The sequence below is a fragment of the Schistocerca serialis genome, chromosome 2, assembly GCF_023864345.2.
Source record: "Schistocerca serialis cubense isolate TAMUIC-IGC-003099 chromosome 2, iqSchSeri2.2, whole genome shotgun sequence".
NCBI classification, from domain to species: Eukaryota; Metazoa; Arthropoda; class Insecta; order Orthoptera; family Acrididae; genus Schistocerca; species Schistocerca serialis.
The window spans coordinates 722334717-722350749 of record NC_064639.1 but is presented as its reverse complement, the minus strand read 5'-3'; the positions used below and the strand labels follow the sequence as shown (position 1 = coordinate 722350749).

General features: G+C 38.7%; 1 protein-coding gene across 3 annotated transcripts in view; it reads left to right on the top strand.

Annotated features, from left to right (window-relative positions):
* The window catches only part of LOC126457916 (ubiquitin-like-conjugating enzyme ATG3), an 85190-nt gene that overhangs the window by 42019 nt on the left and 27138 nt on the right, over nucleotides 1-16033 (top strand). For all 3 annotated transcript variants that reach the window (XM_050094605.1, XM_050094604.1, XM_050094606.1), the window contains exon 4: nucleotides 8250-8459. In XM_050094605.1, the coding sequence (XP_049950562.1) occupies nucleotides 8250-8459 (210 nt within the window). The remainder of the gene's footprint in view (nucleotides 1-8249; nucleotides 8460-16033) is intronic.

Here is a 16033-nt window from a genome sequence, read left to right as displayed (position 1 = left end):
GTCTTTTGCTGTCTCTGACAGAATTACAGCGTCATTGGCGAACCTCAAAGTTTTTATTTCTTCTCCATGGACTTTAATACCTACTCCGAATTTTTCTTTTGTTTCCTTTACTGCTTGCTCAATATGCAGATTGAATAACATGGGGGAGAGGCTACAACCCTGTCTCACTCCCTTCCCAACCTCTGCTTCCCTTTCATGCCCCTCAACTCTTACAACTGCCATCTGGTTTCTGTACAGATTGTAAATAGCCTTTCGCTCGCTGTATTTGACCCCTGCCACCTTCAGAATTTGAAAGAGAGTATTCCAGTCAACATTGTCGAAAGCTTTCTCCAAGTCTACAAATGCTAGGAACGTAGGTTTGCCTTTCCTTAATCTAGCTTCTAAGATAAGTCGTAGGGTCAGTATTGCCTCATGTGTTCCAACATTTCTTCAGAATCCAAACTGATTTTCCCTGCTTAGAACTGGGTTTCCACCTGAGCTCTTGATATTCACACAAGTGACTCTCTTTTCTCCAAAGGTCTCTTTACTTTTCCTGTAGGCAGTATCTATCTTACCCCCAGTGATATATGCCTCTACATCATTACATTTGTCCTCTAGCCACGCCTGCTTAGCCATTTTGCACTTCCTGTTGATCTCATTTTTGTGACGTTTGTATTCCTTTTTGCTTGCTTCATTTACTGCATTTTCATATTTTCCCCTTTCATCAATTAAATTCAATATATCTTCTGTTACCCAAAGATTTCTACCAGCCCTCGTCTTTTTACCTACTTGATCCTCTGTTGCCTTCACTATTGCATCTCTCAGAGATACCCACTCTTCTTCTACTTATTTCTTTCCCCCATGCTTGTCAATTGTTCCCTAATGCTCTCCCAGAAACTCTCTACAACCTCTGGTTCTTTCAGTTTACCCAGGGCCCATCTCCTTAAATTTCCACCTTTTTGCAGTTTCTTCAGTTATAATCTACAGTTCATAACCAATAGATTGTGGCCAGAGTCCACATCTGCCCCTGGAAATGTCTTACAATTTAAAACCTGGTTCCTGAGTCTCTCTTACCATTATATAATATATCTGAAACCTTCTAGTGTGTCCAGGCCTCTTCCATGTATATAACCTTCTTTCATGATTCTTGAACCAAGTGTTAGCTATGATTAACGTATGCTCTGTGCAAAATTCTACCAGGTGGCTTCCTGTTTCATTCCTTACCCCCATTCCATATTCACCTACTATGTTTCCTTCTCTTCTTTTTCCTACTATCGAATTCCAGTCACCCATAACTATTAAATTTTTGTCTCCTTTCACTAATTGAATAATTTCTTTTATCTCATCATACATTTCATCAATCTCTTTGTCATCTGCAGAGCTAGTCAGCATATAAACTTGTACTACTATGGTAGGCATGGGCTTCGTATCTGTCTTGGCCACAATAATACGTTCACTATGCTGTTTGTAGTAGCTTACCCGCACTCCTATTTTTTTATTCATTATTAAACCTACTCCTGCATTACCCCTATTTGATTTTGTATTTATGACCTTGTATTCACCTGACCAGAAGTGTTGTTCCTCCTGCCACCGAACGTCACTAATTCCCACTTTATCTAACTTTAACTTTTCTATTTCTGTTTTTAAATTTTCTAACCTACCTGCCCGATTAAGGGATCTGACATTCCACGCTCCAATCTGTAGAATGCCAGTTTTCTTTCTCCTGATAACGACGTCCTCCTTAGTAGTCCCCGCCCAGAGATGTGAATGGGGGACTATTTTACCTCAGGAATATTTTAACCAGGATGCCATCATCATTCAACCATACAGTAATGCTGCATGACCTCGGGAAAAATTACGGCTGAGATAAAAATCCGAAAATGTGAAAAAAAATATTTCTATTCCATTTCCCCTTAAGGATAATACTTAATACGTTCAACCCTGGCTTGGTTCAGAAAATAATATACATTTCTTATTTGCAGTGTGAGACTAATCTCTACCATTCCCCCCTTTTTCAATCATAAATTTAACACTACAAGTACTCATTAATTTCTCTAGAAATGTGCTGCTTGAAACTCCCTTGCTACCTCTCCTCCAATGAAAGGCTTCTTGCTTGCTCCTGGGGCTGCTCAACCCTCGCTGCCTCGGTTCGCAGTGCAACAGCTACTGTACATTGTTGGCTCCTTTACGCTATACTGCGCCATATTACTAAACTTTTCAGAAAAAATTTTCTATCGATGTAACATAACAGTTACAACTTGTACAGAATAAATACTTGCTTGAATTATCCACATTGCCCCTGACAATTATGACATAAGACAGAAGTGTGTGAAGTTATGCAGTGGATGCCAATAATTCCTTCTGCTGATCGACAAAATGAGAGATTTTTAAGTACAAAACTGACGGAACTGAGCTTTGTGGCTATCTTGTCCAAGTGCTACTTTTATATCATGTATTATTCATTTTGCTGCTTAGGCATATCTCACACTGAGCTTCATTTAGTACATTCCCATTGGTCTTTCGTTCTAGTACTCCTAAGTCATTTTTATTTAAGAACGTAGGCTTCTGCGGCCGGTGTCATAGTGATTAAAATTCTTCTGGGTATTATGCAGCATCATTGCTAAAAACTAACAACAATAATAAACTAAAACCGACGTTTCGGCCGAAATGTCGGTTTTAGTTTATTATTGTTGTTAGTTTTTAGCAATGATGCAGCATAATACCCAGAAGAATTTTAATCATCATTTTTATTTATTTGTAATTCCATAATATTAGATTCTGTAATACTATAGGTAAGGTGTACACTGTGAACCAGTTGCAAGCAAGCCTGTTCCATTATTCTCCTGGCTATATCTGGTATACATGTGGAGATTAAGTAAGTGACTTCCATCCAGTACAGATAATGATGGCCGTTGTAGATACCAAAGCCTTAGTTTATGACCAAAGGAAATTCTTCCCACAACTATTGAAATGTTATGATAAACCACCGAAACATTCGAGCAAAATGTGGCTCCTTTGAAGGTGTGCATCTTGAAACTGGAATCAGTACCGTGAGGCAGTTGTGGCAACAATGATGACCAAAACACAAACAGCAGTTAAAACCACTAGAAAGATTTATATGTTTATAAAATAAACTAGATAGTGGGTCAGTAGTGTCACATCTCAAAGAGAATTTGAAACATTTAGCTTTAGGCAGGAGCAAGAGAGGAACTGTGACTTAAACTTAAAACAATAGCTGACCTAACATTGGATAGATATGTACCTAGTAGAATAGCTTATGATGGAACGGAAGCTTTCATTTTATAGTCCATGTAAGATGTTGGAACGACCAATACTTGAGTATTGCTCCACTGTTTGGCATCCGTATCAAGTAGGTATGACAACATATATTGAAATAATTCATTATTTCCAACATAATGAGTCTTCCTGCCAGTTGCCTCAGTTGTCATATGTATAGAGTTCACGAGCATTGATTCATGTAAAATATGATAGCAGTGTTAAATATGCCACATACAGTACTTACTTGCATGTTTCATAGATCATTTGGGCTATTCTGCTGTCGAAATGATGGGGGACGAAATAAGGGAGGCCATATGTTCAAGTGAGTAATGTTAACATTAGTGAACATATAACTTTTTAGTCCTAACCATGCAACTGCATGTTAAAACTACTGTTTTTACAGGCTGTCATTTTTCAAATAAAAATTAGTCCATGGAGTAGAATGAATTGTCCAGGAGAAATGATTTGAGGTTAGATTTAAAACTTACTTTGCTGCTTGTCAGACTTTTATATTATTGGGCAACTGATCAGAAATTATTGTTGTTACAACTTTCTGAGCCACTGACGGCACTTTAATAATAGGTAATAAAGGCAATTTTTTCATGTAGTGCTGTAGGTATAGATGTCACTATATTATGGATTATTTATGACCAATTTCATTAGGGAATATATGTATTATGATTGTACAGTTAAAATACCCAACTCCTTGAGGAGTTGGCTACATGATGAGTTTGGGCAAATACCACATGTTATTCTTACTGCTAACTTTTGTGCAATCAATACTTTCTTTCTAAGTGATGAATTACCCAAAAATTATTCCACATGAGATTGTTAAGTGGAAATATGAAAATATGTCAGGAGTTTCATTTGTGTGTTCCCAAGTCAAGCAATTACACAAAGAGCAAGAGTGGCTAACTACATTATTTGAGTAGCTCAGTAACTTGCTTCTTTTTACACTCAAAAATATGGAGCATTCTACTCTGTTTACTAAATCAGTTCGTGTGCTACACCAATTATTGGTATGACTGTTTGTTGTACAGAACTGTATATAGTGTGTTCTTCAAAATTAAGGGAGAGTCCAGTTTCAGAGAACCACTTAAGAATCCTTTGAAAACATTGTCTTCTTTTGCTCTCTAATGAGATTTATTAAAACACTAATATCATCTGCAAAAAGTACCAGTTCTGCTTGATGAATGTTAAGTGGAAGGTCACTCGCATATATAAGGAATCGGAGTGGACTCAAAATTGAACCCTGTGGGATTTTATTTATGATTTCTCCCTAGTCACTAAAATTTTCTACCTTTCCAATATTGAATTATTCAGCACAACTTCTCATTGTTAAATCCTACCCGGTGACATATTATTATTTGCGGCTTCTAGTAAAATAAATAGCATTCTCAGTTCAACAACCCTTCTGGAATCCAAACTGTGATGTGCTAAGTAAATTGTTTCTACTTAAACATGAGACTACTCTTGAGTGCATTACTCTTTAAAATATTTTGGGAAAAGATGTCAGCAAGGAAATTGGACAATAATCATTTAAGTCTTTCCTCTCACCTTTCTTATAAAGAGGTATAACAAGCATATTCTAATTTGTCTGTAAAAATCCCCTGTGCCCTTGCTGCATCACCTTTATTACTAATGACAATTTTCAGAATTCGGTTTTAAATTCCAGAAGCACCACATGAGTTTGTTTGTTTGGTTTTTTTTTTTTCAGTGAAGGTTGTAGGTGCAACTTCTAGTTGCTTAAGGTTTTGTGAAATTACATTTTTAAAATACCCTCTTGCTTTGTCAACTGAGCCATTAAATCTTGTTCTTGCTGCTACATTTATGAAGTGAAGTGATTGTTAAAAGTACTTGAATTTGTGAATCGTAAGTTCCAGCATTGTCATTTATTTTAAATGTTGTTGTGTCTTGCGCACTGACTAGTTGTCCTGTCTCCTGTTTCACAATATCCCATATAGTTTTAATTTTATTACCTACATCATTGATTTCTGGTAGGGTGTGCATATTATGGGACATTTTAATGAGTTTCCTTAAAATATTGGGTTGGTGCATAAGTTTGTATCATTTTTCCACAAGTTTAATAAACACAACAGATACACGTAACAGAGCTTTTTCCCATCAATAATATATTCTCCTTCAGTCTCTTAAACAGTCTGCCAATGTTGTGGTCACTTTTTGATTCCACGACTGTAGAAATCATGTGGTTTTGAGGTGAAAAGCTCATCGAGCCATGTTCAGAGTGCATTTTCGTCCGGAAAGGAAGTTCCTTGAAGGTTGTTCAATAGTGTGGAAAAGGTGAAAACTTGAAGGCACAAGAGCAGGTGAATAAGGTGGGTGTGGAATGTCCTCCCAACCCTACACCTATATAATGTTTTTTGACAGTCTAGCAGAACAGAAGCAGGCATTATCATGGAATAACATCACTTTTCGCGCACTCCCTTGTTGTTCTTGGATTGTGTCTGCAAGACATCTCAGTTGTTGACAATAAATGTCAGCAGTGATGGTTATACCTTAGGGAAGCAATTTATAGTACACCACACCATCACTGTTCCACCAGGTGCATAGTATTACCTTTTGTGGCTGCACACAGGTCTTTCTATGGGGAATTCTTTCAGGCTCAACCATTCCTTTCTTTTCCTTCTGTTAGCATAAAGACACCATTTCTCATCACCAGCAACAATACACATTAGGAATGATCGGTGTTGTTCACAAGCCAATTGGTGACAGAAGTGCATGTGTTGGCCACCCTCCATCCCCCCCCCCCTTTCCACCCCCCACCCAATTTTTGTGATTTTGGCTTGGAGCATGCGGTACCCATACACCCGATTTTTGTACCTTCTCCACGGCATGTAAATGCTGCGTGATGGTGGAATGATCACAGTTCTCAAAAGTACACTGATGTGGATTAATGCATTTAAACAATCTTCATTACACCCCAAAGGTCTCCCTGAATGTGGACGATCACTAATGTCAAAATGATTCTCCTCAAAAATGGTGCAAATGTTTCTGGCTTCCTCGACTGCGTCTTCTCGCCATTGATCTCAGACAGAAGAATATGTCAAAATATTCAGGTATCTCCATTTGCCATTCCATTTTCTAGTATCCCCAGCTTCACTCACTATCTCCAGATGACAATATGTAAAGTCAAGTAGCAACAGTGAACTAGGAATAAAAAATGATGGTCAAAATATAAACCCATAGAAACTAGAATACCAATGCTTCTAGGTTCTGATCTACATGAAAAGTTGGACTTTGCACCCAACTTTCTCATGTGCTGTGACTCCTTTTTCCACGTTCACTCTAGATGAAAATGATGCTAGTCTGTAATCCCTTATATACTAATGGATGTGATGATGTGTATATACACCAGATATTTTTTAGGTTTTGACATGTGCTGAAGCACAGTTTTGCAGTTTACATGACTGTGAACCCCATTTGTGAGATGTTAAGTAATGAGAAAATAGAAGGAAAGAAGTTCTTATGCATAAATTAAGAAAAGAGAACATGTCAGTCATTGACTAGGAGATTGGTTTGTTAACATGTTGACTGCCATGTGCTCAACAGTGGTCACATGCCCCACTACGTTCAGTACAGTGTGTAGTTCAGTACTATGCATTACCTTGTGTTTCTTGATCGAGTTGACACTGGCAGCCAGGAAATCTATTACAATTTCTTATTCACAGTTTTGAACTTTTTTTTACGTCATCAAAAGATATGCTGTACTGAACCGAGTGGAGTGTGTACCTATAGGTGGACGGACAGCATCAGGCGCAAACCTCTGCCATGTTGTCCATTTGTCTCATGGCAGTCAGTGTGCTAGGTATGATAATATTTAGAGATGCATCCATGCTTTCTGCCAACACATATATATTTCACATGCGTACTACAAACAATTTACAATAAATTCACACATTATAGAATAATTTGTCCGCTATGAAATTTACAATATTACAATGCTAATTTAATTAAAATACATGGAACATTATATACAGTATAATAAAATATTATTCAGTCTCTGCTTCGTATCTCATTCTTCCAGAAGTCCTCATATGCCCTCACTGTTTCGCTGTATGCCATCAGGTCTTGGGCCGTGCACGCTCTTGGATGGTTTACTTGCGGACATCGAAGCAGGTGGTTCATGGTCTGTATGTTCCTACACGGACACAGAGCACTTTCACTAATACCCCACTTGTGCAGATTTCTGTTACATCTGCCCATTCCTGAATGCATCCTGTTCAGGGTTTTCCATCTCTCCTACTCAAGTTCCAAACCTGGTGGCACCACTTCCTCAGAATCGTGAGTAGATTCTTGTTGTTCCTGCCACAGTCTTTTTCTAGAAGTTTGTGGTGGATCTGTGAATGGTTCGGTTGAGTGGAGAAAACTACTTCTTGACTTAAGGCATTTTACTACCATTCGCTACCCATGTAGCGGATGACATTGATCTTGAACCTGTTTTGTTTGTTTAATTCTGCTCTCTACTCAACGTCGGACATTTTGTGGAGCAATTCCTGATGAGTGTAGGTGTTCTACTCTTGTTGGCTTAAGACATCCACTAATATGTCTACACATCTGGTTCACGACAGTGTCCGGTTTGTTTGTGTGACGTGACCGCTCCCAGACAGGACTTGCAAACTCCGCAGCAGAGTAACAGAGTGCCATTGTGGTGGTATGTAAAACTTATGGATTAGCTCCCCATATTGATGTTGTTAGCTTGCCAAGTTAGTTATTCCGTGATTGGACTTTTGCCCTGCTCTTCTCAATGTGCCACTTGAATGACAGTGTCCTATCAAGAGTAACTCCCGAGTACACTGGGAAAGGGCAGTGTGTTAATCTTGTGTCATTAGCCATGTCTGAAAGATGGTGATTTAATGACTGAAGCCATGATTTTTGTTACATTGTTCTTTACACAGAAATTCCACTTATTTCATTTAACAAAGACTGTTGGTGTAATGAGCTCAGTTTGTGAGATTTTTATTTTTATTTAGACAGAGTCTGCTGCTTTAGAACTAACAGCCAGTGGAAAAACATCAAAACCCATTTCTAATCCAAGTGGCAATAGCAATGGTAGTGCTGATGGTGGTGGTGGTGGTGGTGATGGCGACGATGATGATGATGATGATGATGATGATGACGACGAAGAACCAGTTGATATGGAGGAATTTGAAGAGAGTGGCTTACTGGATGAGGAGGATCAGGTAAATAATAAATTTATTAGAAATGGAAGTATACTATTTATTGCATCTATCTATCTACCTATCTCTCTCTCTCTCTCTCTCTCTCTCTCTCTCTCTCTCTCTCTCTCTCACACACACACACACACACACACACACACACACACACACACACACACATACGCGTGCACACACGTGTGCGCGCACTGTAGATGATAGATTGATTGTAGATCATAAAATACATATTGATGCACTCATTTGTGCTTTGGAAACAAAATACAACAAATATGGATAAAATTTCAAGTAAAAAACGTTCTAAAGTAGAAAAAACTACACTTGGCTATTGGAACTTGTATGCTCCTTTATGTCCTCCCAAGGGTTGGAGTTGCTCTCAACTTCTGATCTTGTGACCTCTCCTTTTTATTTAAATTTTATCTGACCCATTCGTCTTTCCTTCCTGAGGAACAAACATACAAGTTCCAGAAGCTACTTTCAAGTGTTTCTGTCAGCAAGTGCTTGGATTTTCTCCCTTGGAAGTAAATATTATCAAGTTCATTAGCAGGTTACCAGCCTTCTTTGCTCTGTGTAAGTGATTAGTGAAATTTCTTTCTACACAAGTCCTGCAACAGCTCCAGTAAACAGTAAGGGAAGTAAAGGCAGTTTGTGTATTGATTCAATGCACCCAGAGCTTGTCATGATCAAATTACTGGAAACTACTCTGTTATCGAAATGGCATGTTTTTTCTGTCCTGCATTGATATTAAATGTTATCTTGGATACTGCATAGTTAAAGAAAAATCTGCTTTTCTAAATTTCTCAGAATTTGCTAAGTAAGTTTATTCAAATATGTCTACAGTACATTCTCTCTGTTTTGCCTGTGATGTAATATGGCCACTTGTCATCCATTCTAAACAGACATCTTGAATTGAGATTACATTTTCAATAAAAATGGCCATGATATTATATGAGGGAGGATCGATTGGAAAGTAAAGTACAGTAATTTTTTTTCTTCCCTAGATTGCAGCTGGAATGTTGAAATATCACGACAATATAGTTTGAAGTTTGCACTACAGAGAGAGTTGGGTTTTTTCCCCTCCATGTGGACCTCTAGTGAGAGAAATCTGAACTACGAAACAAACATGGTACGCATGTTACTATCATCAGCTTGTTAAGAGCAGTGAAATGTAGTTCAATATTTGTGGGCCAAAGGGCATAAATTGAATGAAGTTCAAAGAGACATATGTGGTGTGTATGTGGGACAGCAACAGGGGCCAGTAAATTAATGTGTTATGCCGCAGAATGGCATCACTTTCTGAAAGGAATCATTGCTGGTGGTGAGTCGTGGGCATACCAGAACACACCTGAAACCGAGCAGGTCTCTTTGGTCTGGAAACGTGTTGGTTCTCCAGTATGAAGAAAATCATAGTGGCTCATTCTGGTACAAAAGTACTTGTGACAGTGTTCTGGGGTGTGCATGGCATGTTATTGGTGAACTTTGCTGAACATGGCACCACTGGGAATGTTGCAGTTTACATTGAATCTGTGGTTAAGTTGTGTCATGCCCTTTGTGACAAATGCCACAACATTAATGCCGACAATGTCAAATTTCTTTACATACATGTTGCTGCTCCTGTTCATGAGAAAATCAACAAATTTGGGTGGGAGTTGCCCAGCATCCACTAAACAGTCCAGACTTTCCACTTATTTTCATCTGTTTGGTGTCATGAAGAAATTCGTAGCAGGCCAATGCTTTGCAATAGATGCGGAAGTGAAATCAGCAGTCCACAGATGGCTGTAGTCCAACCAAATGAACTTTTACGAACAGAGCATCTTGAAACTGGTACTACAATGGGAGAAATATGTTGAGAATGTTGGTGACTATGTAGAAAAGTAGGTAAAAGTTGTAAGTTTATTTTTGATTTCCTTTATTACCTATTAAACTTTTTGGTACTAAAATTATTGTATGTTACTTTCCAATCTTGTCTTGTATATCTATCACACTCCTTGGCTTTTGACTATGTAGATCAGCTCCTATATCATGTACTGCACTAATCTGCTTCTGTTTCTTAGGCAGGAAGATCGGTCTGTACATTCTAAAAGAAAATATACATGTGATTAAATTGCTACCATATTCCATGAATTTAGAGTTGCCAGTTTTGCTCATTAGTGTTCCTACGATCTCCTGTTAATGGAGTGAGTCTTTGAGTCTTCATCAGGTCCAACATGATTATTTTGTCAGTAGACAGGTATTCCAATTTGATAATTACATGAGGAAGACCCAGTCCATTGTATATACTATCCAAGTGAATCTTTTTCACAATTTTTAACTCTCCACCCATGAATCGAAAGAAAATAACAGTAACCACCGTAAAAGACCCACTTAACTAGAACTAGTGCAGACTTTTTCAATTTAAATTTCATCCACTGAATACCATACATCATTTCAGTGCTGCTGCTGCTGCTGCTGCTGTTGTTGTTGTTACTGTCGTCGTGGTCTTGGTCTTGGTCTTGGTCTTAAGTCCGAAGACAGATTTCATGCAGCTCTCCACACTAATCTGTCCTGTGTGAGCCTCTCCATCTGTTCTAGCTGCTACTGTGTACATCCATTTGAACTTGCTTACTGTATTCGAGTTTTGTTCTTCCACTACAGTTTTTACATACCTACATGTGTGTGCAGGCATGCACACACACATGCTCTCTCTCTCTCTCTCTCTCTCTCTCTCTCTCTCTCTCTCTCTCCCTCTCTCATTCTCGCATAGCAAATTGACACTTCCTTGATGACTCGGGGTGTGTTCTATCAACTGCTATCTTCTTTTAGTGTAGTTGTGCCATACATTTGTGTTTCCCCCTCTATTCAGTTTAGTACTTACTTATAAGTTATTCAATCCACCCATATAATTTTCAAGATTCTTCTGCAGCACATCATCTCAAAAGCTTCTATGGAAGGCTACACTCCATAGAAATAATTTTAGGAGAAACTGCCAAGCACTTAATTTAGGTTTGATGCTGGCAAATTTCTCTTTTTTATGAATAATTTTTTTGCTATTATTAGTCTGTATTTTGTATCCTCTCTACTTTGGCCATTAGTTATTTTGCTGCCCAAATAGCAGAACTCATCTACTATTTTTAGTGTCCCATTGCCTAATCTAATTCGTTCATCCCATACATTATCTTCATTTTACTTTTGTTACTATTCATCTTACAACTTCTTTTTGAGAACTGTCCATACCATTCAACTGTTCTTCCAAACACTTTGCCATCTCTGACAGAATTAAGATAGCAGCAGCAAACCTTAGACATGTTATTTCTTCTCCCCGAGCTTTGATTCTCTTTTTTAATTTCTCCTTGATTTCCTTTAGTATTTGATCAGTGTACATATTGAATAATGTGGAAGACAGGCTATGACCTCCTCCTCACTCCCTTCTCCACTCCAGCTTCACTTTCATGTCCTTTGGACACTTACAACTGCAGTCTGCTTTAAAATGCTTTCAAAAGTTTTCATTAAGTTTGCAAGTGTCACAAACATAAGTTTGCCTCTCTTCAGTCTCTCTCTTAAGACAAGTCATAGGATCAGTATGGCTACATGTGTTCATCAGTATTTTATAACTGTGAATTATTAAACTGGTAATTAGGTAATATTTATACCTGCCTTCTCTAGAAGAGAAATTATTATATATTTTTATTTAAGTCTGAGGATACTTTGGTTGTCTGATACATCTTATATACAAGTGGAATAGCTTTGTTTTGAGGGAATGTTGTTTACTCCAAGGACTGAGATCTTCATCTTGCAGTAATCATATCTCCCATCATATATTCAAGTGCTGTCTCTTTGCCTTTCTATAGTAATGTCTTCACATTTATCTCCATTATATAGACCTGATGAGGGTTGTTTGATAAGTCTGGTAAATTTCCATGAAAGAACAGAACATTTTTACTGTGCCTTCTTTGTTGGTGTTACTCAAAGGATCATATAAAGAATTTCAACAATGTATAGTGCACAGTTCATTGCTGACATCCATCTGAATTGGTCAGTGTGTCAACAGCAATTGAAAGTGGAGAAAACAGAGTTTTGTGCTGTTACTAAACATTTTAATGTGAAGGACTGGACTGCCATACAAATCAAAACATAACTGGATGAATTTCACATAGACTGTGCACTGTCATTGAAAACCCTTTACTTTTTGATGAATGAATTTTAAATGTGTTCAGAGAAGCACCAAGGGAGAAGTGTTTCCCATCTGCCCAATTGAGGTCACCACAAAGCATTGAGAAAATCTGTGATAGGGCAAAACAGGGCCGCCAAATAAAAATTTGTGAGATTGCTGAGACTGTAGGCATCTCAACTGAGCGAGTGCATAATATCCTTGCTACAAAGAAGCTGTGTGTGGGGTGGTTGCTGTGATTGCTCACAGTTGATCAAAAGCGCATCCAGCACAGCATTTCAACCTCGTGTCTGGTGATGTTTAATCACCGTCCAAAAGAAATTTTACACCGATTTGTGACTTAATGAAACCTGGATCCATCATTACACATCAGAGTTAAAATGGCAGTCAAAACAGTGGACAAAGGCTGGTGAAAGTGCACTAATGAAGGCAAAGACAATTTTGTCAGCTGTTAAAGGTGATGGTCACTGTTTTTTGGGATTCCCAAGGAATAATCCTCATTAGATACATGGAAAACAGCAGAACTATAACTGGACCCTACGTGCTCAATTGCTGGATCTTTTGAAACTTAAGTTGGCTAAAAAAAGACCAAGGTTGGCATGCAAAAATGTGCTATTTTATCAAGATAATGCACCATCCCAGACATCAGCAATAACAATGGTGACAGTGCATGGATTGGTTCCTTATCCACCATATTCACCAGACTTAGCCCTCTCTGATGGGATGAAAAAGCTGGAGGATTGCTGGACTTGGTTTATATCCCTCAAAGCAGACTATTTTTTCTTGTTTCTTTTTCTTAGACTTATCAAACCACCCTCATATGTAGTCTTTCCACCTTACAGCGTTCCCTTCTTTGCTCAGTACTGGCTTGCCACCTGAGTCCTTAATATTCATACATGTTGCACCTCGTTTCTGTAAAGTTTTATTTTCATACAGGCTGCAGATGCATCTATATCTTCAATAGTTGTGCACACTGCTACACTTTGCATTTCTTGTCTAGACATTTCGGCTTTGCTAGTTTGCACTTTGTGTCAGTCTCATTTTTTAGACACCTATATTCCCTTTTGACACTTTCACTTTTTATATATTTCTCATTTTCTCAATATTTTGCTCAAACATTAGGCTCACTGGATATAATATTAGACCCCAGAACAACCCACCCCCTTAGAAGAACAAAATGGCTCTGAGCACTATGGGACTTAACATCTGTGGTCATCAGTCCCCTAGAACTTAGAACTACTTAAACCTAACTAACCTAAGGACATCACACACATCCATGCCCAAGGCAGGATTCAAACCTGCGACCGTAACAGTCACACGGTTCCAGACTGAAGCGCCTAAAACCGCACGGCCACACCGGCCGGCCTTTAGAAGAACACACTGATTGCTTTAGAGTGATGCAGATGGAGATCATTGTGACCCTCCTCTGCTGCTGTAAGTTATGGCAGTGAAGTAGTGCGTATGTGCCATCTGGTTTTGTGGAATCAGTAGAGTATGATGGGGAGATGTGGAGATGTGACAAAATGGCAGAACGGTGCTGTCATGTTTTACATGCCCATGCCCATGACCTGATTGTGAATAAAGTTAACAGTATGTTGGTATATCAACATCTACTGTCCGTGTTGACAGGGAATGGTGTAACCTCACAACCATGTAACACGGTATAAGAACAGTGGTTGTAAAAAGATCTTAGGTGACAGGTTCTGAAGACCAATGTCACACATACTTAATTTCAAATGTACAGAAATTGCTGCTGTCAGTGAATGCAGGTCCATCTCAACCAGTTTCCAAGAGAATACCAGTAATGGAACTATGTGAAATGTCATTTGGAGTCAAAAACCTCACAGCAGGCTGTGGCTCACAGAAATGGGATGAACAACAGAAAAACTGGACCCTAGCTGATTAAAAGAAGCTTAGGGTGGTCACGAGAGTCATGACTTTGCTACCTTTTAAAATGATGCAAGGTTTGAGTGCACCAGTGGCCCAGTGAGGTGTTAAAGCTTCAGAGTATGGTGGCTGTAGTTCAGGTCGAAGGTAGTTTTATCTTTTTTTGGAAGTGTATTTAGTACCATGACTTGGGAACATTCATTCTGGTTACCATGAACATGGGCCAAGACGTTTGTTTAAACTGTTTTGATGAGCAAGTGTTTCCCTTCCTTCTACATCGAGCTGAGTGTGCTGTGGGTATTCAAATCTTCCAGGATGACAGCAGCCGTGTTCACAGGGGTGCAAACATATGTACCTGGTTTGAGGAATACTCAGGAATGCTGTAGCTCCTCAAGGGCTTGCTAAATCACTCAATCTGGAACTCTTTAAAGCAGGGGGTGAAACGCCATAATCAACATCCCCACAGCTTGGTAGATTTATGGGACTGCGTCAGCAATGAGTGGGTCCAGATGGGTATGACATTTCTGAAGAAACTTGTGGATCCCATCCGTGCTGAATTGAGACCATTATCGAGCTGGTGGTGTTCTGCTAAGAAAAGCCGGACACTTGTAACCTTGTTCAGCAAATAAAAACCCATGGAAACCAACTAATATTATGTCATTAAACTTGACAATTTGCAGAGTAGGAACCCATCTTATAGTATCTTTTAACATCATAACACACAGTTTGTTCTTCATTTTTGCTGGATATAAATTTCTGCCACCTGCAATGTGCATTCTTCTGATTTTTCCAGAGACAGGTTCTTTCAATAGGACCACTGCCTCTATTAAAACAAAGCCCTCATATAAACGGAGGAATCTATAGGTAACTGTACCACAGGAGAACGTCATCAATGTGGCTGATAGCATATTTTGCTGAAGTGTAGATATAGGCCAAGTGAAAATTTTGGGATAGTCCATACTGAAATTTAGAAAAAAGTGGTGCACTTCGATTGAAAATCGAAAAAAAATCAGTGTACAAGGGCAATTCCAAAAGTAATGTCTTCTACATTTTTTATATATAAACAACTATTTATTTTCTATAATAGAACATTGCATAATTTTATAAGTTGAAGAATGCTTTAGTTTTCTACGTAACATCAGTAAATTTTTGTGCATGTTCTGGCAGTTTTATAATGCCCATGTCATACCAACTGCTACCATGTCCTTCAGGAAGCATCGAATCTCATCGTTCACCTTGTCACTGGAGCAAAACCGCTGCACAGACGAATATTCCTTCAACTCGGGGAACAGGTGGCAGTTGCTTGGTGCCAGTTTTGGATTGTATGGTGGGTGGGTGACAATGATGAAGACTGCAGAAGACTGATGGTTTGACAGTCCATGTTAGGATGGATGCTGTTGTGGAGAATGCTTTCACTCTTGTTTCTGAATTGCCTTATTTTTTTTTTTTAATGTTTCACTGTACCTGTCAGTGGTGGTTTTTCTTTTTTTCCTTCCCCCCCCCCCCCCCCCCCCCCCCCTCATGCAGCAGGTAGAAAGTTGGCCAACAG